Genomic DNA, 21,644 nt, shown 5'->3' with positions numbered 1-21,644 from the left:
GTTTCAGAGCTGCTGCTCACAAACCTTAACACAGTGTGCCTGTGTAGCCAGGAGCAGGCTGATGCATTCTTCAGTTGAGCTTGAGAAAACATCCTTTGCAGCCTGGCAAAGGCAAGTCACAGAGCTACAGAAAGTGGCAGGAGGAATACAGGGCACGCAGTCCCTGTTTCCTGAAGAGTGAGAACGTGCAGAATGAGGATCAGGACCGACCACACACAAAAGAAGAAGAAGGAGGAGGAAGAGGAGGAAAATTCTTTTTGAAAATACCTAAACAAGCGCCAATTCAAGGTTACAAACTTTACGCAAATTCAGGTTTCCAGAGTGGATGACTGTAGCGTTAAGACACAAACATGCGATATACTATTCATGTAATACTGTCAATGAGACATTCTTGCCAAGATCAATGCCTCTGTGGACCAACGTGCTGTGACCGCTGCTGAGGTCACACCTCGAGTCCTGGGTTCAGTTTTGGGTCCCTCGTTACAGGAAAGACGTTGAGGTGCTGGAGCGTGTCCAGAGAAGGGCAACCAAGGTGGTGAAGGCTCTGGAGAACAAGGAGAAGGGTCTGGAGAACTTATGAGGAGCAGCTGAGGGAACTGGGGTGGTTTAGTCTGGAGAAGAGGAGGCTGAGGGGAGACGTCATCGCTCTCTACAACTACCCAAAAGGAGGGTGTAGCGAGGTGGGTGCTGGTCTCTACTATCAAGTAACTAGGGATAGGAGGAGAGGAAATGGACTCAAGTTGTGGCAAGGGAGGTTTAGGCTGGATATTAGGAAAAATGTCTTTACTGAGATCCCAAGCTGCCCAGGGAAGTGGCAGAGTCCCCGTCCCTGCAGGGGTTCAAAAAGCGCGTGGACGGGGTGCTCCATCCCACAGTGTCGTGGGCGATGGGTGGACTCGATCTTGAAGGTCTTTTCCACCCCAAACCATTCTACGATTCTCTTCCCCCCCATCTCGCCGTCCGTCCGTCCCCCATGTCCATCCCCCTCCCGCTCCATCGGTCACCCCGCCCCTCCCCCGCTCTCGCCGCCCCATGACCGATCCCAGGGGGAGGCAGGCGGGTGAGCAGCTCCCCTCCCCCGCAGGACCGGGGCCGTGGGGGGAGGGGCTCAACAGGGTCCCCATTGGGTCCCATAGGTCTCGGTGGGGCCCTAGAGGGGCTCTATGGGCTCTGTAGGGTCTCTATGGGGCTCTATAGGGTCTCTATGAGCTCTATAGGGAAGCTATGGGGCAGAGGGGGGGGGTCTGTGGAGCACAATGGGGAGGAGGACTCAGCTTGGCCTCCCCCCCCCCCGCGGGAATGTGTCACCTCGCCGGGGACACTTGTCACCTCCCCGATGACAAAGTGGATGCCGTGTTCGGGGCCAGCTGCCAGCCCCCCCCCTCCTCCTCCTCCTCCCATCCCAGCCCCACAGCCGGCCCCACGGCGCCTTGTTAGGGAGGGGAACGAGATAACAAATCCCCCCACCGTGTCCCGATATAGACCTGGCAGCGACGAGGTGTCATCACCCCGCGGGTGATGGGACAATGGCCAGGGATGCCGGTGTCCCAGCCCCATAGACACCCCACACATAGGGGTTCCAGACATCCCAGCCCCATAGACACCCCACACATGAGGGTCCCAGCTATCCCAGCCCCATAGACACCCCACACATAGGGGTCCCAGACATCCCAGCCCCATAGACACCCCACACATGAGGGTCCCAGACATCCCAGCCCCATAGACACCCCACATATAGGGGTCCCAGACATCCCAGCCCCATAGACACCCCACACATAGGGGTCCCAGCTATCCCAGCCCCATAGACACCCCACACATAGGGGTCCCAGACATCCCAGCCCCATAGACACCCCACACATAGGGGTCCCAGACATCCCAGCCCCATAGACACCCCACACATAGGGGACTCTGTTGTCCCTGTCCCATAGACACCCCACACGAGGGTCCCAGACATCCCAGCCCCATAGACACCCCACACATAGGGGTCCCAGCTATCCCAGCCCCATAGACACCCCACACATAGGGGTCCCAGCTATCCCAGCCCCATAGACACCCCACACATAGGGGTCCCAGGTGTCCCAGCCTCATAGACACCCCACACATGAGGGTCCCAGACATCCCAGCCCCATAGACACCCCACATATAGGGGTCCCAGACATCCCAGCCCCATAGACACCCCACATATAGGGGACCCAGACATCCCAGCCCCATAGACACCCCACACATAGGGGTCCCAGACATCCCAGCCCCATAGACACCCCACACATAGGGGACTCTGTTGTCCCTGTCCCATAGACACCCCACACGAGGGTCCCAGACATCCCAGCCCCATAGACACCCCACACATAGGGGTCCCAGCTATCCCAGCCCCATAGACACCCCACACATAGGGGTCCCAGCTATCCCAGCCCCATAGACACCCCACACATAGGGGTCCCTGACATCCCAGCCCCATAGACACCCCACACATGAGGGTCCCAGACATCCCAGCCCCATAGACACCCCACATATAGGGGTCCCAGACATCCCAGCCCCATAGACACCCCACATATAGGGGACCCAGACATCCCAGCCCCATAGACACCCCACACATAGGGGTTCCAGACATACCAGCCCCATAGACACCCCACACATAGGGGTCCCAGTCATCCCAGCCCCACAGACACCCCCCACATCCCAGCCCCTCGCTCTGCCCTATAGCTCTGCCCCATAGATCACACTGCAGGGTGGATACATGGGGCCAGGGCGCCTGGAGCCCCAGAGGGATGCCATGGGGCTGGGGAAGGGGGGGGCTGTCCCCCCTCCTCCTCCTCCCCCTCCCTTATCAGCCCCCCCCAGGAATGCTCCTCCCCCCCTCCCTGCCCCACGGCGCCCTATAAAGGCCGTGGGGCTGAGGGGCCACGGTAGGTGCTGGCGTGGGGCAGAGAGAGAGAGAGAGGGTGGGGGGGGATAGGGGTGCGGGTCTGGGTGGCAGGGGGGCATCTGGGGGTGTTATGGGGTGTACAGGGGGGCTATGGGGCACAGGGGGCTAAGGGCGCATGGGGGGACTATGGGGTACAAAGGGGTTCTCTAAGGCATAAGGATCTATGGGGCACAGGGGGGATATGGGGTGCAAGGGGGGGCTATGGGGTGCACAGGAGGGCTATGGGGCACAGCGATCTATGGGGCACAAAGATCTATGGGGCGCAGGGGTCTATGGGGCATGGGGATCTATGGGGCATCCGGGGGGCTATGGGGCACAAAGGGGGTCTATAAGACATAAGGATCTATGGGGCACAGGGGGGCTATGGGGCACGGGGGGGGGGGGGCTATGGGGCACAAAGGGGATCTATGGGGCACCCAGGGGGGCTATGGTGTGCATGGGGGGGGGGGGGGCACAAAGGGGGTCTATGGGACACAGGGATCCATGGGGTGCAGCCCCTAACCCTTCCCACGCCCCCCCCCCAGCTCCCTCCAGCTTACTTGCCAGACCCACAGGCTGCAGGTGAGGACGGCGCCGTGGGGCAGCCATGGGGCTGGGAGTTTCGGTGGGGGGGTCTGGGATAGGGGTGCAGTCATTGCTATAGGCTCAGCGCATCGCTATGGGGTGAGAGGGGGTCTGTGTGTGGGGCTGGGGGTGGCTATAGGGGGCTGCAGAGGGCTATGGGGGGTCCGGGCATCGCTATGGGGGTCTGGGCATGAGGCCAGAAGTCTCTATGGGGGTCAGGGCACGGCTATGGGGCAGAGGGGGTTCTGTGTGTGGGGCTGGGGGAGGCTATGGGGTTCTGGGCACGGGGTCAGACGTCGCTGTGGGGGTCCAGGCATCGCTATGGGGGTCAGGGCATTGCTATGGGGCCAGACGTCGCAATGGGGTTCCGGGCATGGCTATGGGGCAGGGGGAGCTCTGCGTGGGGGGCTGGGGGGGGCTATAGGGGTCTAGGCATGTCTATGGGGGTCTGGGCATGGGGCCAGACATCGCTATGGGGGGGGTCCAGGCATCACTATGGGGCGGGGGGGGGGGGTCTGTGTGTGGGGCTGGGGGTGGCTATAGGGGTCTGGGCATGGGGCCAGACGTCGCTATGGGGCCAGACGTGGCTCTGGGGGTCCCAGCACGGCTCTGGGGGGGTCTCCGCCCGGCGAGGGGAGTTGGGGCAGGGGGGTCCGGGCACGGCGGCCGTGGGGTGGCTCTAGGGGCCAACCCCCCCGTGACGCGGGGCCTCGCCGTGGGTCAGGATGGAGGAGGCGGCGATGGCGGCGTTGGGGGCGGCAGCCCCGTACCTGCGTCAGGGGGAGCGGGAGCGGCTGGCGGCGCAGACGCGGCCCTTCGACCCCCGCAGCGAGTGCTTCGTCCCCCACCCCCAGCAGGAGTTCGTCCGGGGACGGGTGGTGGGGCGGCAGGGGGGGGACGTCACCGTCCAGACCGAGCTGGGAGAGGTGGGAAGAGGAGGCGGGGCACGAGGGGTTAATGGGGGGGGGGTGAAGGGGATTTGGGGGGCAAAGGGTTAATGGGGGGGAAGGTTGGGGGGGGCGAGGGGGTGGACATGGCAACGAGGCCCGTAGGGAACAACCCATGGGGGGGGCAACCACGGGGGGGGAAGAAGCCATGCGGGGACCTCCCAACCCATAGGGGGCGCCCTCCAACCCAGGGGAGACAGCCCATGCCCCCACCCATGGAAGACGGCCCCATCCCATGGAGAACCCCCAAACTCATGAAAGACCCCCCAACGCATAAGGACAACCCCGCACCCACTGGACACCCCCCAACCCATGGAAGACCCCCCCCAAGCCATCAGGACACCCACAACCCATGGAAAACCCCCCAATCTGTGGGAGACCCCCAACCCATGCTGACACCCCCCAACCCATGGAAGACCCCCTCAACCCATGAAGACAACCCCTGTCCCATGGGGAACCCCCAAACTCATGGAAGACCCCCCAAGCCATGGGAGACCCCCCAACCCATGAGGACAACCTCGCACCCACTGGACACCCCCCAACCCATGGGAGACCACCCCCACCCCCAGACCGTCCCCCAACCTATGGGGCACGCCCAACCCCCCCGGTGTGTGGGTGTGTCCGTGTCTGTCCCCCCCCCGCAGACCGTGACGGTGAAAGAGGCCGACGTCCACCAGCAGAACCCGCCCAAGTTCGACAAGATCGAGGACATGGCCATGCTGACCTTCCTCCACGAGCCCGCCGTCCTCTACAACCTCAAGGAGCGCTACGCTGCCTGGATGATCTACGTGAGCCTTCCCACAAGCCCCTGGGGCACCTGGGGATGGGGCGGGGCTCTCTCCATAGCCTCGGGGCTGGATGGAAGCTGGTGACCCTTCCCTAAAACTCTTGGGGGACCTAGAACTGGATGGTCCTTCCAGAGAGTCTATGGGTCACCTAGAACCTGGTGTGGCTGCCCCATGGACTTTGGGCCACCTAGAACTTGGTGGCCCTTCTCCAGATGCCCGTGAGCCACCCAGAGCCAAGATGTCCCATTCCTGGACCCCAGATGTCCCATCCCTGGACACCAAGGGCCACCCAGACCCAAGATGTCCCAACCCAAGACCCCAGGGGCCACGCAAAACCAAGATGTCCCATCCCCAGACCCAAGCTGTCCCAAGCCAAGACCCCTCAAGCCACCCTGAGCCAAGATGTCCCAAGCCAAGACCCTAAGGGCCACCCAAAACCAAGATGTCCCATCCCCGGACCCCATTGGCCACCCAAACCCAAAATGTCCCATCCCTGGACCCAAGTTGTCCCATCCCAAGACCCCTCAAACCACCCAGAGCCAAGATGTTCCATCCCTGGACCCCAAGGGCCACCCAAAACCAAGATGTCCTATCTCCAGATCCAAGATGTCCCATCCCGAGACCCAAGATGTCCCAACCCTCGACCCCTCAAGCCACCCAAACCCAAGATGCCCCAACCCTAGACCCCAAGGGCCACCCAGACTCAAGATGTCCCATCCCTGCAGCCCTCAAGCCACCCAGAGCCAAGATGTCCCATCCCAAGACCCCCAGGGCCACCCAAAACCAGGATGTCCCATCCCAAGACCCCAAAAACCACCCAAACCCAGGATGTCCCATCCCCACCCCCCTCGGGCCACCCAGACCCGGGATGTCCCCTCCTGGTGGGGTGGCACCCGGTGGCCCTGACCCACCCGCCCCTTCTCCAGACCTACTCGGGGCTCTTCTGCGTGACGGTCAACCCCTACAAGTGGTTGCCCGTCTACAACGCCGAGGTGGTGGCCGCCTACCGGGGCAAGAAACGGAGTGAAGCTCCGCCCCACATCTTCTCCATCTCCGACAACGCCTACCAGAACATGCTGACGGGTAGGGACCTCCCGCCGGGACCCCAAAGTAGAAGACCCCACCCCAAAAAAGGGGTCCCCACCTAGACCTGCTCCTGCCCTGAGAGGCTGGAGAACCTCAACCCCAAACATCTCCCCCGACTTCGTCCCACCTGACTCCTCCTCCTCCTTTCTCCCGCAGACCGAGAGAACCAGTCCATCCTCATCACGTAAGTCCCCGCCCCCCCCCAAGGCCCCGCCCCATAGCGGTGGGGTGGGATGGAGAAGCCACCATGATGTTCTCCAACATCTCTCCGTCACTTTCCCCCAGCGGAGAATCCGGGGCGGGGAAGACGGTCAACACCAAGAGGGTCATCCAATACTTCGCCAGCATCGCTGCCATTGGCGACCGCAAAAAGGAGGCGGCCAATAGCAGCAAGGTGGGTCCTCGGGGGGCAGGGAGCTTCCCCCAACGGTGTTCACACCTGGCCCCAGCCCCACTGTCTATGTGTCCCACCCCCCCTATCACCAGGGGACCCTGGAGGACCAGATCATCCAGGCCAACCCCGCCCTGGAGGCCTTCGGCAACGCCAAGACCGTCCGCAACGACAACTCGTCCCGATTCGTGAGTGGGGCGGGGTCTATGGGGCGGGGTCTATGATGGGGCGGGGTCGACGGGGCGGGGCTCGCTGGCAGAAGGTGGCCACCTCCATCTCATGCCGCCGCTCTCCCAGGGCAAGTTCATCCGGATCCATTTCGGGGCCACCGGGAAGTTGGCGTCGGCCGACATCGAGACGTGTGAGTGGGTTGAGGAGGACGTCTGGTTGGCCGTCATCCGTCTGTCCGTCCGTCTCCTCCTCCCAGCCCCGCCCACCTCCTCTCCATCCCCACCCCAGACCTCCTGGAGAAGTCCCGCGTCATCTTCCAGCTGAAGGCTGAGAGGAACTACCACATCTTCTACCAGATCCTCTCCAACAAGAAGCCGGAGCTGCTGGGTGAGTTGGGCAGACGGTCGGCGCCACACTCAGCGTCGGGTCTTCTCCTTCCTCATCTCCTCTGCTCGTCCGCTCGTCCTTGGGGCGATCAAGGACAATTTGGGGCCATCGGGCCGCCGGAAACGCTCATTTTTGGTCTCCATCCTCGGCCGCCGCGGAGCAGAGATGCTTCTCATCACCAACAACCCCTACGACTACAGCTACGCCTCCCAAGGAGAGGTGACCGTGGCCTCCATCGACGACTCAGAAGAGCTGTTGGCAACCGATGTAAGCGGTGGGGTGGGCAGGTGGACATCCCCCGGCCGAGGAGAAGGCAAAGGGCCGGGTGGAGAGTTGAGCTGGCAGAAGGCGGGTGGGTGGAGGAGAGGAGGAAGGGAAGGGTGGGAAGGGTGGAGGGGAGGGGAGGAGGTGGGTGAGGGACAGAAGGTAGGATGTGAGGAGGGGGGTTGGGTGGAGGTGGAGGTAGATGGATGAGTCCTTGGGTGGGTGAGTCCTTGGGTGGATGGAGGAGTCCTTGCATGGATGGATGGAGGAGTTCCTGGATGGATGGAAGAGTCTGTGGGTAGATGAGTCCATGGATGGACAGTGGGAGAAGGCCATGGATGGATGGAGGAGTCCTTAGAAGGATGCATAGATGGATGGATGAGTCCACGGATGGACAGATGTATCCATGGATGGATGGAGGAATCCATGGGTAGATGAGTCCATGGATGGATGGAAGGAGGAGTCCATGGATGGATGAATGGAGAAGTCCTTTGATGCATGGAGGAGTTCCAAGAAGGATGGATGGATGGATGGATGGATGGATGGATGAGTCCACGCATGGACAGAAGTATCCATGGACGGATGGAGGAGTCCATGGGTAGATGAGTCCATGGATGGATGGATGGATGTGTCCATGGATGAGTCCTTCAAGTGGATGGCTGGACAGGCTGATGAGCAGGAAGATGGGAAGGACGCACAGACAGCAGCCAGCAGACGGACGTCCCCTGGGCTCAGCGGTGGGGGCGGCCGGGCCCTCTCCCGAGCCCCCTCCACCCACCCCGCAGAGCGCTTTCGATGTCCTGGGCTTCACCGCCGAGGAGAAGGCCGGCGTCTACAAGCTGACGGGCGCCATCATGCACTTCGGCAACATGAAGTTCAAGCAGAAGCAACGGGAGGAGCAGGCGGAGCCGGACGGCACCGAAGGTGGGGCAGAAAGGACATGTGGGTTTTGGGGTCCCTGGGCTTCCTCCGAGCTGGGGGCGAGGTGGGACCTGACCGCGACTTGTCTTCTCTGTGCTCTGCAGATGCCGACAAGTCGGCCTACCTGATGGGGCTGAACTCGGCTGATCTCCTCAAGGGGTTGTGCCACCCTCGGGTGAAGGTGGGCAATGAGTACGTCACCAAGGGGCAGAATGTCCAGCAGGTGTACTACTCCATCGGGGCGTTGGCCAAGGCCGTCTACGAGAAGATGTTCAACTGGATGGTGGTGAGGATCAACAACTCGCTGGAGACCAAGCAGCCGCGTCAGTACTTCATCGGCGTGCTGGACATCGCCGGCTTTGAGATCTTTGACGTGAGGCTTGAGGGGGCCACAGGGTGGTTGGGTCGCTCTTCTTGGGGGTTGGCTTCTTCCTCTTGGCTGTTGAGGCCATCTCCTTAAGCTTCCCGTTGACCTCTGTTGGAAATTTGGCCTCTTTGGGCGTTGTGTTCACCCTGTTGGGTGTTGAGTTGATCCTGTTGACCCTGTTGGGCGTTCCGTTGACTCCATTGGGTGTTCAGTTGACCCCACTGGGTGTTGCAGTGGCCCCATTTATCCCGCTGGGTGTTGCCTTGATCCCATTGGGTGTTGCAGTGACCCTGTTGATCCCATTGGGTGATATGTTGACCCTCTGGGCCATCCCCTCCCTCCAGTTCAACAGCTTCGAGCAGCTCTGCATCAACTTCACTAACGAGAAGCTGCAGCAGTTCTTCAACCACCACATGTTCGTGCTGGAGCAGGAGGAGTACAAGAAGGAGGGGATCGAGTGGGAGTTCATCGACTTCGGCATGGACCTCCAGGCCTGCATCGACCTCATCGAGAAGGTACCGCCTCCCCCGGGGCCTCCTGGGGGCGGAGGGGGCTCCCGGAGAAGGATCCTTCCCGTCGGAGCTCGCCAGGGACCCCGACGGTGGCCGGCTGGGTGGCGCTCGGCATCCTCCGTGGCCGACGAGGTCGTCTCCTCCCCAGCCCATGGGGATCATGTCCATCCTGGAGGAGGAGTGCATGTTCCCCAAGGCCTCAGACATGACCTTCAAGGCCAAGCTCTACGACAACCACCTGGGCAAGTCGGCCAACTTTGGGAAGCCGCGCAACGTCAAGGGGAAGCCAGAGGCCCACTTCTCGCTCATCCACTACGCCGGCACGGTGGACTACAACATCCTGGGGTGGCTGGAGAAGAACAAGGACCCCCTCAACGAGACGGTGGTGGGGCTCTACCAGAAGTCGGCCCTCAAGCTCTTGGCCAACCTCTTCTCCAACTACGCCGGGGCAGATGCCGGTGGGTGGATGGGCGGTGGGCCGATGGAGAGACGGGCGGCTGGAGAAGACGGTCGCCCATGAGAGTCGCCTCCTCTCCTGCCTCACCCCACCCCTCTTTTCCCCAGGTGGTGATGGAGGGAAGGGGAAAGGAGCCAAGAAGAAAGGTTCCTCCTTCCAGACCGTCTCAGCCTTGCACCGGGTGAGGACCCTACGTGGTGGGCCTGCTGTGGGGTAGAGGGAGGACGACCCCCCCGCAGGGAGGACGGTCGCACCACCCCCCCAGCTCCTTCCCTGCCAGCCCATCGGTCAGCCTCTTCTCTCCTCCCTCCTCACCAGGAGAACCTCAACAAGCTGATGGCCAACCTCAAGACCACCCACCCCCACTTCGTCCGCTGCCTCATCCCTAACGAGCGGAAGGCGCCGGGTGAGAGAAAAGAAGGGCGGGGAGGGGGACAGGGGTGGTGGGTGTGGCTCCCGCCTGACCCCGCCCACCTACCCCCCCACCAGGCGTGATGGACAACCCCCTGGTGATGCACCAGCTCCGCTGCAACGGGGTGCTGGAGGGCATCCGCATCTGCCGCAAGGGCTTCCCCAACCGCATCCTCTACGGGGACTTCCGCCAGCGGTAGGCATGGAGGAGAAGATGCGGGGAGGGGGCAGACAACCCCACCAGGGCTGATTCGGGGGCATCCCGCCCTCTCCCGCCCCCAGGTACCGCATCCTGAACCCCGCAGCCATCCCCGAGGGGCAGTTCATCGACAGCCGCAAGGGCGCCGAGAAGCTCCTGGGCTCCATTGACATCGACCACAACCAGTACAAGTTTGGGCACACCAAGGTGAGGTCGTGTGGTCTCCCAGAGGGCTCAGGGACCACCGCCCCCATCTCCACCCGCCCATCGACAGCCCTCTCCATCCTTCTGTCCACCCCTTGGCCCCTCCAGCCTTCCGCCGACCCTTCCCCATCAACCCGCCTCCTTCTTCCCCCAGGTCTTCTTCAAGGCCGGGCTGCTGGGGCTGCTGGAGGAGATGCGGGATGAGCGCCTCTCTCGCATCATCACCCGCATCCAGGCTCAGGCCCGGGGTCAGCTCATGCGCATCGAGTTCAAGAAGATCCTGGAGCGTCGGTGAGAGGGGGGGCGGGGCTTTCTGCTCGGGGAGGGGCCTCCGGCAGGTCACCGGGTCCATGGCGTCTGTGTCCTCACCATAGGGACGCGCTGCTGGTGATCCAGTGGAACGTCAGGGCCTTCATGGGGGTGAAGAACTGGCCGTGGATGAAGCTCTACTTCAAGATCAAGCCCTTGCTGAAGAGCGCCGAGACGGAGAAGGAGATGCAGGTTGGAGGAGGTCACGAGCCAGGCGGGATGGGATAACCAATGACACACATTGGGTGGGATTGAGGGACGGAGGGGATCGGATGTCACTATTGGTCTCCTGGGCTCGGGCGCAGACCATGAAGGAGGAGTTTGGGCGGCTGAAGGAGGCCCTGGAGAAGTCAGAGGCCCGGCGGAAGGAGCTGGAGGAGAAGATGGTCTCGCTGCTGCAGGAGAAGAACGACCTTCAGCTCCAAGTGCAGGCCGTGAGTGAGGTCACCCCCCCAAAACCACATTGAGGGGGCGACCGCCGCCCTGCCGGGGATGCTGCGCCTCACCCGCCACCCCAACACAGGAGCAGGACAACCTCAATGACGCCGAGGAGCGCTGCGACCAGCTGATCAAGAACAAGATCCAGCTGGAGGCCAAGGTGAAGGAGCTGACGGAGCGGCTGGAGGACGAGGAGGAGATGAACGCCGAGCTGACAGCCAAGAAGAGGAAGTTGGAGGACGAGTGCTCGGAGCTAAAGAAGGACATCGATGACCTGGAGCTGACTTTGGCCAAGGTGGAGAAGGAGAAACACGCCACCGAGAACAAGGTGAGGGCGGGGAGAGGCCTCGACCCTGAGCTGAGGGGACTCAAGTCAGCTTAGCCTGGTTGGTTGGGAAAACCCAAGGCTAGTTGGGTTGGGAAGACCCAAGGCTGGTTGGGTTGGGCTACATCAAGAAGCCCCAAGGCTGGCTGGGTTCTCCCGCACTGAAGCAGCCTCATTGGCCAAGGCCAACAGCAACCTCCCCCAGGTCTACCCTACCTCTGGCACCAAGCTGGAGGCCTGATGTTGCTCCTCCTGCAGGTCAAGAACCTCACCGAGGAGATGGCCGGGCTGGACGAGACCATCGCCAAGCTGACGAAGGAGAAGAAGGCCCTGCAGGAAGCTCACCAGCAAACGCTGGACGACCTGCAGGCGGAGGAAGACAAGGTCAACACCTTGACGAAGGCCAAAGTCAAGCTGGAGCAGCAAGTGGACGATGTGAGTGTGGGCCAGTCCCACCACGGGCACTGCTGAGGAGCTTCCCGGGGCAGAGGTGACAAAAACTGGAGGTTTCTCCCCATTTCTGTGTTTCCACGCAGCTTGAAGGCTCTCTGGAGCAGGAGAAGAAGATACGGATGGACCTGGAACGGGCCAAGAGGAAGCTGGAAGGCGACTTGAAGCTGACCCAGGAGAACATCATGGATCTGGAGAACGACAAGCAGCAGCTGGAGGAGAAGCTCAAGAAGTGAGGCTGGACCTTCCACCCCCGTCCGAGCCGGTCAGGGGGCGCAGGCAGGGACCTCAGCGCTCTCCGCCTCCCTCTGCAGGAAAGAGTTTGAGATCCACCAGCAGAACAGCAAGATGGAGGACGAGCAGGCACTGGCCCTGCAGCTCCAGAAGAAACTGAAAGAGCTGCAGGTGAGAGATCTAGTCTCTGCCCGCTTGGGTTGGGCTGAAGAGCCTCCAGCTGCTTGGGCTGGGTTGAAGAGTCTCCAAGCTGTTGGGTTGACTTGGGTTGGGTTGAAGAGTCTCCAGCTGGTTGGGCTGACTTGAGAGGAAGAGTCTCCAGTTGGTTGGGTTGAGCTGTGTTGAGTTGAAAAGTATCCAGCTAGTTGGGTTGAAGAGTCTCCAGCCAGTTGGGTTGAGCTTTGTTGAGTTGAAGATTCTCCAGCCAGTTGGGTTGAAGAGTCTCCAGCTGGTTGGGTTGAAGAGTCTCCAGCTGGTTGGGTTGAGCCGAGTTGGGTTGAAGAGTCTCCAGCTGGTTGGGTTGAGCTGAGTTGGATTGAAGAGTCTCCAGCTGGTTGGGCTGACTTGAGAGGAAGAGTCTCCAGCTGTTGAGTTGAGCTGCGTTGAGTTGAGGAGTATCAACATAGTTGGGTTGAAGAGTCTCCAGCCTGTTGGGTTGAATCGAGCGGATGAGTTGGGCGGAGTCGAGCAAGACGACGCTGTCCCTGTCCCCGGGCCACAGGCGCGGATCGAGGAGCTGGAGGAGGAGCTGGAGGCAGAGCGGACGGGCAGGGCCAAGGTGGAGAAGCTGCGCTCGGACCTGTCGCGGGAGCTGGAGGAGATCAGCGAGCGGCTGGAGGAGGCGGGCGGCGCCACCTCGGTGCAGATCGAGCTCAACAAGAAGCGGGAGGCGGAGTTCCAGAAGATGCGGCGGGACCTGGAGGAGGCCACGCTGCAGCACGAGGCCACGGCCGCCGCGCTGCGCAAGAAGCACGCCGACAGCGTGGCCGAGCTCAGCGAGCAGATCGACAACCTGCAGCGTGTCAAGCAGAAGCTGGAGAAGGAGAAGAGCGAGCTCAAGCTGGAGCTGGATGACCTCAGCTCCAACATGGAGCAGCTGATCAAGGCCAAGGTAGGAGGCGGCCGAGGTGGACATCTCATCACCGTGGCCCTCAGCTTCCTGCTTCATCCCCCTCTCCATCCTCTGCTCATCCAAGGTCGGCATGGAGAAGGTCTCCCGCACCATGGAGGACCAGGCAGCCGAGCACCGGGCCAAGCTAGAGGAGACCCAACGAGCTCTCAACGACACCAGCACCCAACGGGCCAAGCTCCAGACCGAGAACGGTGGGATCCCTGACCCATGGCACCCCCCACCCCACATCTTCAGCCCCCGCCCGACATCTTCTGCCCCCCACCCTGCCCCTAAAGACCTCCCATACCTCGGCAGGAGAGCTGTCCCGCCAGCTGGAGGAGAAGGAGGCCCTCATCTCGCAGCTCACCAGGGGCAAGCAGTCCTACACCCAGCAGATGGAGGACCTGAAGAGGCAGCTGGAGGAGGAGATGAAGGTGAGGTTCGGGGGGGAGGGGGGGGCCGAGATCAGGGGGTCTTCAGGGGGCCCCAGGACGAGGTCTCCTTCTCCTTCTCCCTCCTAGCGGTAGCAGCCAAAAGGAGTCACGTTCAGGCTTGGGTGGGTTGGGCGGTTCCATCCCAGAGCGGTTCAGTTGGGTGGTGTTGGTCTAACGGCGGACAGGTTGAGCCGAGCAGGTCAGCTGGGAGGCAGTTGGGTTGGTCTGCAGGCAGTCGGGTGGCATCGGAGTGGGTGAAGTCAAACCGGGCCGGCCTAAAGACAGTTGGGTGGGTCTAGAGAGGTTGGGTTGGGTTGGTCCACAGGAGGTTGGGTGGGTCTACAGAAGGTCTACAAAAGGTTGGGTTGGTCCCGAGGAGGTTGGGTGGGTCTACAGAAGGTCGGGGAGATGAAGAGCAGCTCTTAGTGGGTTGGAGAACCCCAAGAGGGCTCCAGTTGACGTGGACCCAGCGGTCCCACCTTCTCCTCGCCCTCCCCGCCCAGGCCAAGAACGCGCTGGCCCACGCCCTCCAGTCGGCCCGGCACGACTGCGACCTGCTGCGGGAGCAGTACGAGGAGGAGACGGAGGCCAAGGCCGAGCTCCAGCGCTCGCTCTCCAAGGCCAACTCCGAGGTGGCGCAGTGGCGGACCAAGTACGAGACGGACGCCATCCAGCGCACCGAGGAGCTGGAGGAGGCCAAGTGAGTCATCTCCCCATGGGTGCTGAGGCTCTGCCGTGGGTGGTGGGACCCGCTCGGTCTTGCCGGCCGTCACCGCCCCTCTTCCCTCAAGCAGCCGCCACCCAGGACGTTGGGCTGCTTCACGCTCGGTAGATCTAGAGCCCAATTTGGGGACTAAAAACCCGTTCTGAGGAACCTAGACCGTCCATGACCCTCACGAGTCCTACCGCCGTCTTCCTCTCAAACGTCTTCGTTTTGCGGGTGACCAACCGGCTGGGCTGGCGGGGTCACGCGTAGGTTTCTCCCCTCTGCCCGGTAGGAAGAAGCTGGCCCAGCGGCTGCAGGAGGCCGAGGAGGCGGTGGAGGCGGTCAACGCCAAGTGCTCCTCCCTGGAGAAGACCAAGCACCGGCTGCAGAATGAGATCGAAGACCTCATGGCGGACCTGGAGCGGTCGAACGCAGCGGCTGCCGCCCTGGACAAGAAGCAGAGGAACTTTGACAAGGTTGGGGGCACCGAGGACGGGTGGGAGGAGGAGGAGGAGGGTGGGAAGGGGGCAGAGAGACATAGGGCCCACCCGTCGTACCCGCCAAAGACGGGCAGGAGAAGCAGCCCAGAAGAAAGGTGGGCAACTCTCAAGGGCCGTGTTTCGGCAGAGCTTCGAGTCCCACCAGGAGACTGCTGGGGAGAGGAGGAGGATGAAGAGAGGGTTCTTCGTGGGGGAAGCAGCTGGTGACGAGGGTCCTGGTGGTGTCCCCATAGATCTTGTCCGAGTGGAAGCAGAAGTTCGAGGAGTCGCAGACGGAGCTGGAGGCGTCGCAGAAGGAGGCCAGGTCCCTCAGCACCGAGCTCTTCAAGCTGAAGAACGCCTACGAGGAGTCGCTCGAGCACCTGGAGACCTTCAAGAGGGAGAACAAGAACCTCCAAGGTGAGACCGCGGGGCACGTCCCACCCCGCTCTTCCCCGCCGCCGTCCACGTGACCCGGCGGGATCTCCCCCGCGCAGAGGAGATCTCGGACCTGACGGAGCAGCTGGGCGCCAGCCATAAGACCATCCACGAGCTGGAGAAGGTGCGGAAGCAGCTGGACGCCGAGAAGCTGGAGCTCCAAGCCGCGCTGGAGGAGGCTGAGGTGAGCCGAGGCGCGTCCCCACGCCTCCCCGTCTTCTCCCGGTCTCCTGCGGGGTCCTCGACGTCCTCTCCGTGTCCCCCAGGCCTCTCTGGAGCACGAGGAGGGCAAGATCCTGAGGGCCCAGCTGGAGTTCAACCAGGTGAAGGCGGACTACGAGCGCAAGCTGGCCGAGAAGGACGAGGAGACGGAGCAGGCCAAGCGCAACCACCTGCGGGCGGTGGACTCGCTGCAGACCTCGCTGGACGCCGAGACCCGGAGCCGCAACGAGGCCCTGAGGCTGAAGAAGAAGATGGAGGGCGACCTCAACGAGATGGAGCTGCAGCTCGGCCACGCCAACCGCCTGGCCGCCGAGGCCCAGAAGCAAGTCAAGACCTTGCAGGGCTACCTCAAGGTACCCGTCGGACGGCCGTCCCGCGAGGAGGCGAGGCGTCGCCCTTCCCACCGCCCCGCGGCGGCGGCCCCCCCTTCCCCACCCTCCCCGCTCACCGTCGTCCCCTCCCCGCGCCGCCCGGCAGGACACGCAGCTGCAGTTGGATGACGCGGTGCGGGTCAACGAGGACCTGAAGGAGAACGTCGCCATCGCGGAGCGGAGGAACAACCTCCTGCAGTCGGAGCTGGAGGAGCTGCGGGCAGCGGTGGAGCAGAGCGAGAGGGCCCGCAAGTTGGCCGAGCAGGAGCTGATCGAGGCCAGCGAGAGGGTCCAGCTCCTCCACTCGCAGGTGAGACCTCCCGGAGCTCCCAGGAGAGAAGTCCTCTCCGACCCTGGAGAAACCGGGGGCGCGGGCGGCTTCTGGGTCGGGTCGCCGAGACCTCCGGGTGAAGCCCCACGGCCACCTCCCGAGAGCCGCTCTGCCGTCTCCAGAACACCAGCCTCATCAACCAGAAGAAGAAGATGGAGGGCGACATCTCCCAGCTGCAGGCGGAGGTGGAAGAGGCCGTCCAGGAGTGCAGGAACGCCGAGGAGAAGGCCAAGAAGGCCATCACCGACGTGAGTGCCGCGGGGGGACCCGTGCCTCAGACGCCTTCGGGCCAGGGGGACGGAGAAGGTGCCCGGGGCCGCCTCCTCCCATCACTTCTCTCCTCGGGCAGGCGGCCATGATGGCCGAGGAGCTGAAGAAGGAGCAGGACACCAGCGCCCACCTGGAGAGAATGAAGAAGAACATGGAGCAGACCATCAAGGACCTGCAGCTGCGGTTGGACGAGGCCGAGCAGTTGGCCCTCAAGGGGGGCAAGAAGCAGCTGCAGAAGCTGGAGGCCCGCGTCAGGGAGCTGGAGAACGAGCTGGAGGCCGAGCAGAAGCGTAACGCCGAGAGCGTCAAGGGCCTCCGCAAGTCCGAGCGGCGCGTCAAGGAGCTCAGCTACCAGGTGGGGCGCCTGGGGTGGCCCGGAGGGTCGCCCGCCGGCCCCGCGGCCACAGCGATCTACGGTCGATGCCGTAGCACGACCTAGAACGCGGCTGACCCGGTGGCCAGGGGACACGGGTTACCCAGACCACCCACTGCCTCCATGTCCAACACTGTAGCATGACCTAGAACGTGGTTGACCCGGTGGCCAGGGGACACGGGTTACCCAGACCACCCACTGCCTCCGTGTCCAACACTGTAGCATGACCTAGAACGTGGCTGACCCGGTGGCCAGGGGACACGGGTTACCTAGACCACCCACTGCTTCCATGTCCGGTGCCGTAGCACGACCTAGAACACAGGTGACCCGGTGGCCATGAGCCCCCCAGGCCACCTCCCGCCCTCCCAGCATCCCCAGGGTCTTCGCGCGACCCAGAACCTCACGTGGGACCGACCTCCGCAGGGCCAAGAAGCCACCTTCACCCTGGGGGTCAACCCCACCTTCTGCCCCATAGCCGAGACGACCCACAGATCTCGAGGGGTTCCGCTCCACCCCCCCCAGAACATCGTTAATCGTCTCCTGACCCTAATTGCTCTCGTGGTGCCCCAGAGCACGGATGGGTCTGGGTCCTGACCCACACGTGTCTCACCTGGCAGACGGAGGAGGACCGCAAGAACCTGGTCCGGCTGCAGGACCTGGTGGACAAGCTCCAGCTGAAGGTCAAGGCCTACAAGCGGCAGGCGGAGGAGGCGGTGAGCGCTGGGGGGGGTGGGGCGGCCGTGGGGCCACGCCCTAGGATGGAATGGGGCGGGGCTGAGGCGCAGGAGAGGGTGTGGGGAGTCCCAGGGGACCTGGACATGGTGCGGTCAAGGGGTGGGGAGGGTGGGGCAAGGGAGAGATGGAGGGTGGGACGGAGGGATGACGGTGGGATGGATGAAGGTTGGTTGGATGGATGGGAGGTGGGACAGACGGTTGGTTGGTTGGTTGGTTGGATGGAAGGTTGGATGGTTGAATGACGGGCTGGAAGGATCCAACCCGGGTTGCTTGGGGGGATGGGAGGTGGGACAGATGGACAGTTGAGTGCCTGGACGGTGGGACAAGTGGCTAGAAGGATGGATGGGTGGCTGGATAGACAGATGGCTGGAAGGTTGAGTAGATGGCTAGTTGGATGGTTGATTGGATGAGGAGCTGCTGGAAGGCGGGATGCTTGGCTAGATGGTGCCACAGAGGGAACACTAAGAAGCACAGAGAGATGGACAGCTGGACGGCCGGTAGGACAGCTGGACAGGTGGCAGGTGGGACAGATGGACAGATGGATGGGGGCCAGCCCCACTGACGCCCCCCCTGCCCTCTCCACCCCCCCGCCCCCAGGAGGAACAGGCCAACACCAACCTGGCCAAGTTCCGCAAGGCGCAGCACGAGCTGGACGAGGCGGAGGAGCGCGCCGACATCGCCGAGTCCCAGGTCAACAAGCTGCGGGCCAAGAGTCGCGACATCGGCGCCAAGGTGGGACTTTCCCCTGCCCCACGGCCACCCCATGGCCGCCCCCTTGCCCCACGCTCATGCGCCCTTCTTCTCTTTCTCTACCAGAAGGGCCTCAACGAGGAGTGAAGCTCTGGCCCTCCAACCGTCCCCCCAGACCCCTAACTGCCCCACACTCCCTCCCAGCCCCACAACCTCAGTGGGCCAATAAAAAGCATCAAGCAGCAGCGGTTGGTTTGGGGCTGCTTTGGGGGGGGAGGGGGGGAGGCAAGGGTTGCCCCATGGCGTGACGCCAACGGTCCCACGGTGTGGCATCTGCAAGGTGGAGGGAGCTGACACAAGATGGCTGACCGCCGTGCAACACACAGCGCGCCCCATGGTGCAACACGACGTGACCCACTGTGCCCCACAGCCTCGACCTGCCCCATGGCGCAAGTCAACCCCAACCTGCCCCATGGTGCACCTCAACCCCAACCTGCCCCATGGCGCAACTCAATGTGCCCCACGGCGCTCCACAACCTGACCCACAGCGCAACACAACCACCACCTGCCCCACCCCGATCCCACGGCCACACGTGGGGAGAGACACCCCCGGGGGCAGATGCGGGGCTGGGGAGGGAGAGCAGGGCACTGGAGGGTGGGGGGGCAGCAGTTGTGACCCACATGTGTGGGGCAGAGTTTGGAGATCCCCCTCTGGAACCTAATGACTCCCAAGGATGCGGCTTATCCCGCTGCAGGTGCCAATGTCTGCCCCACGCTGTCCTGTCCTCCATGCCCCACCATCTCCTGAACGTCCCACCATCTCCCCACGTCCCACCATCCCTCCATAGGGGTCCAGGAGGGATGGACATTCTTTAAGAAGGAAATCTTAATGGCTCAGGGCCACGCTGTTCCCATGTGCCACAAGTCAAACTGCTGAGGAAAATGAACGGGGAGCCTTTGCTAGGAGTCAAGAAAAAAAGGAGAGTTAATCATCTCTGGAGGAAAGGGTGGGCAACTCAGGAGGAGTACAGGGATCTTGTTAGGTCATACAGAGAGAAAATTAGAAAGGCAAAAGCTCAGCTAGAACTCAATCTGGCCACTATTGTAAGAGACAACAGAAATGTTTTTACAACTATGTTAACAATAAAAAGAAATCCAAGGAGAATATCTGTCCTTTAGTGGATACAGAAGGAAACATTGCCACCAGAGATGAGGAAAAGGCTGAGGTACTTAATGCGGCCTTTGCCTCAGTCTTTAATAGAGAGACCAGTTATCCTCAGGGTACTCCACCCCTTGAGCTGGAAGGTGAGGATGAAGAGCAGAACATACCCCCCCTTGATCCAGGAGGAATTAGTTAGGGACCTACTACGCCATCTGGACACTCACAAATCTATGGGACCTGATGGGATTCATCCAAGAGTACTGAGGTCCTTGCCGAGCCACTCTCCATCATCTATCGGTGATCCTGGTCAACAGGGGAGGTCCCAGAGGACTGGAGGCTTGCCAATGTGACTCCCATTTATAAGAAGGGTCGGAGGGAGGATCTGGGGAACTACGGGCCTGTCAGCCTGACCTCAGTACCAGGGAAGATTATGGAACGGTTTGTCTTGAGAGCACTCACATGGCAAATCCAGGATAAGAAGGGGATCAGGCCCACTCAGCATGGGTTTACAAAAGGTAGGTCCTGCTTGGCCAACCTGATCTCCTTCTATGACGAGGTGACCCGCCTTAGTGGATGAGGAAAAGGCTGTGGATGTTGTCTACCTGGACTTCAGCAAGGCCTTTGACTCTCTCTCATGGCATACTGCTTGAGAAGCTGGCGTCTCATGGCTTGGACAAGTGTACACTTCACTGGGCGAAAAACTGGCTGGGTGGATGAGCCGAAAGGGTTGTTGTGAATGGACTTAAATCTGGTTGGTGGCAGGTAAATACTGGTGTTCCCCAGGGTTCGGTGTTGGGGCCAGTTCTGTTTAATATCTTTATCAATGATCTGGATGAAGGGATCGAGGACACCCTCAGTAAGTTTGGAGGGAGAGTTGATCTGCTTGAGGGTAGGAAGGCTCTACAGAGAGTTCTGGACAGTCTGGATCAATGGGCCAAGGCCACTTGTACGAGGTTCAACAAGGCCAAGTGCCGGGTCCTGCACTTGGGTCACAACAACCCCGTGCAGCGCTACGGGCTTGGGGAAGAGCGGCTGGAAAGCTGCCCAGCAGAAAAAGACCTGGGGGTGCTGGTTGACAGCCGGCTGAAGATGAGCGAGCAGCGTGCCCAGGTGGCCAAGAAGGCCAACAGCGTCCTGGCCTGCATCAGAAATAGTGTGGCCACCAGGAGCAGGGAGGTGGTTGCCTCCCTGTACTTTTTGCTGTTGCCTTTTACAGTGACACCACAAAGGGCAGTGTTGAAGGGCAGTACAAGCCATATTAGTACCAAGTGTTCAGAGAAAGTGAATCCACCTAATACCAGGCAAACACTTGTTTTGGAAATAGACATTTAACAGATTTATCCTGATGTCCAGCTGACTGTCTGTAGACAGATTCACTCTGATGTACTCACTTCTGAGAACTTGCCAAAGGAAAATGGGATGAACACAGAGAAGTATTCATTTGCACAGCAACTACTATTTGCATGGCCCAAGTATTCATTGTTAACATAAAGCAAGGCATGTAAAATGCTCAAACAACAATATTAAATAATTCTTTTTGAAAATACCTAAACAAGCACCAATTCAAGGTTACAAACTTTATGCAAATTAAGGTTTCCAGAGTGGATGACTGTAGTGTTAAGACACAAACATGCGATATATTATTCATGTAATACTGTCAATGAGACATTCTTGCCAAGATCAATGCCTCTGTGGACCAACGTGCTGTGACCGCTGCTGAGGTCACACCTCGAGTCCTGGGTTCAGTTTTGGGTCCCTCGTTACAGGAAAGACGTTGAGGTGCTGGAGCGTGTCCAGAGAAGGGCAACCAAGGTGGTGAAGGCTCTGGAGAACAAGGAGAAGGGTCTGGAGAACTTATGAGGAGCAGCTGAGGGAACTGGGGTGGTTTAGTCTGGAGAAGAGGAGGCTGAGGGGAGACGTCATCGCTCTCTACAACTACCCAAAAGGAGGATGTAGCGAGGTGGGTGCTGGTCT

General features: G+C 61.4%; 1 protein-coding gene across 1 annotated transcript; it reads left to right on the top strand.

Moving 5' to 3' along the window:
• The first annotated feature begins 4,139 nt into the window (after positions 1-4,139).
• On the top strand, positions 4,140-18,706 carry LOC126037171 (myosin-6). Its single transcript, XM_049797444.1, has 38 exons — positions 4,140-4,413; positions 5,079-5,222; positions 6,149-6,305; positions 6,465-6,492; positions 6,594-6,702; positions 6,795-6,887; positions 6,997-7,060; positions 7,159-7,257; positions 7,421-7,524; positions 8,307-8,445; positions 8,547-8,815; positions 9,154-9,324; positions 9,470-9,779; positions 9,886-9,959; positions 10,097-10,184; positions 10,268-10,385; positions 10,472-10,595; positions 10,747-10,883; positions 10,967-11,093; positions 11,207-11,335; positions 11,425-11,667; positions 11,923-12,099; positions 12,201-12,346; positions 12,429-12,519; positions 13,070-13,459; positions 13,545-13,671; positions 13,775-13,893; positions 14,397-14,593; positions 14,892-15,075; positions 15,333-15,498; positions 15,576-15,700; positions 15,783-16,091; positions 16,216-16,419; positions 16,563-16,688; positions 16,790-17,065; positions 17,701-17,796; positions 18,416-18,550; positions 18,635-18,706. Exons 1-38 carry the CDS (start codon positions 4,213-4,215, stop codon positions 18,653-18,655), a joined length of 5,817 nt encoding a protein of 1,938 aa, XP_049653401.1. The 5' UTR covers positions 4,140-4,212; the 3' UTR covers positions 18,656-18,706.
• Positions 18,707-21,644: the final 2,938 nt, after the last annotated feature.

This window comes from Accipiter gentilis, unplaced genomic scaffold, assembly GCF_929443795.1.
Source record: "Accipiter gentilis unplaced genomic scaffold, bAccGen1.1, whole genome shotgun sequence".
NCBI lineage: Eukaryota > Metazoa > Chordata > Aves > Accipitriformes > Accipitridae > Astur > Astur gentilis.
This window is presented reverse-complemented; position numbering and strand designations above follow the sequence as displayed.

What these genes read in the sequence shown, in the direction of transcription:
- LOC126037171 (XM_049797444.1), top strand. Translation starts at nt 4,213, where the DNA reads ATGGAGGAGGCGGCGATGGCGGCGTTGGGGGCGGCAGCCCCGTACCTG. An exon ending in AGCAGAGGAACTTTGACAAG is followed by an intron (nt 15,076 to 15,332) that starts GTTGGGGGCACC and finishes GTGTCCCCATAG; the next exon opens with ATCTTGTCCGAGTGGAAGCA. An exon ending in CCAAGAAGGCCATCACCGAC is followed by an intron (nt 16,689 to 16,789) that starts GTGAGTGCCGCG and finishes CTCCTCGGGCAG; the next exon opens with GCGGCCATGATGGCCGAGGA.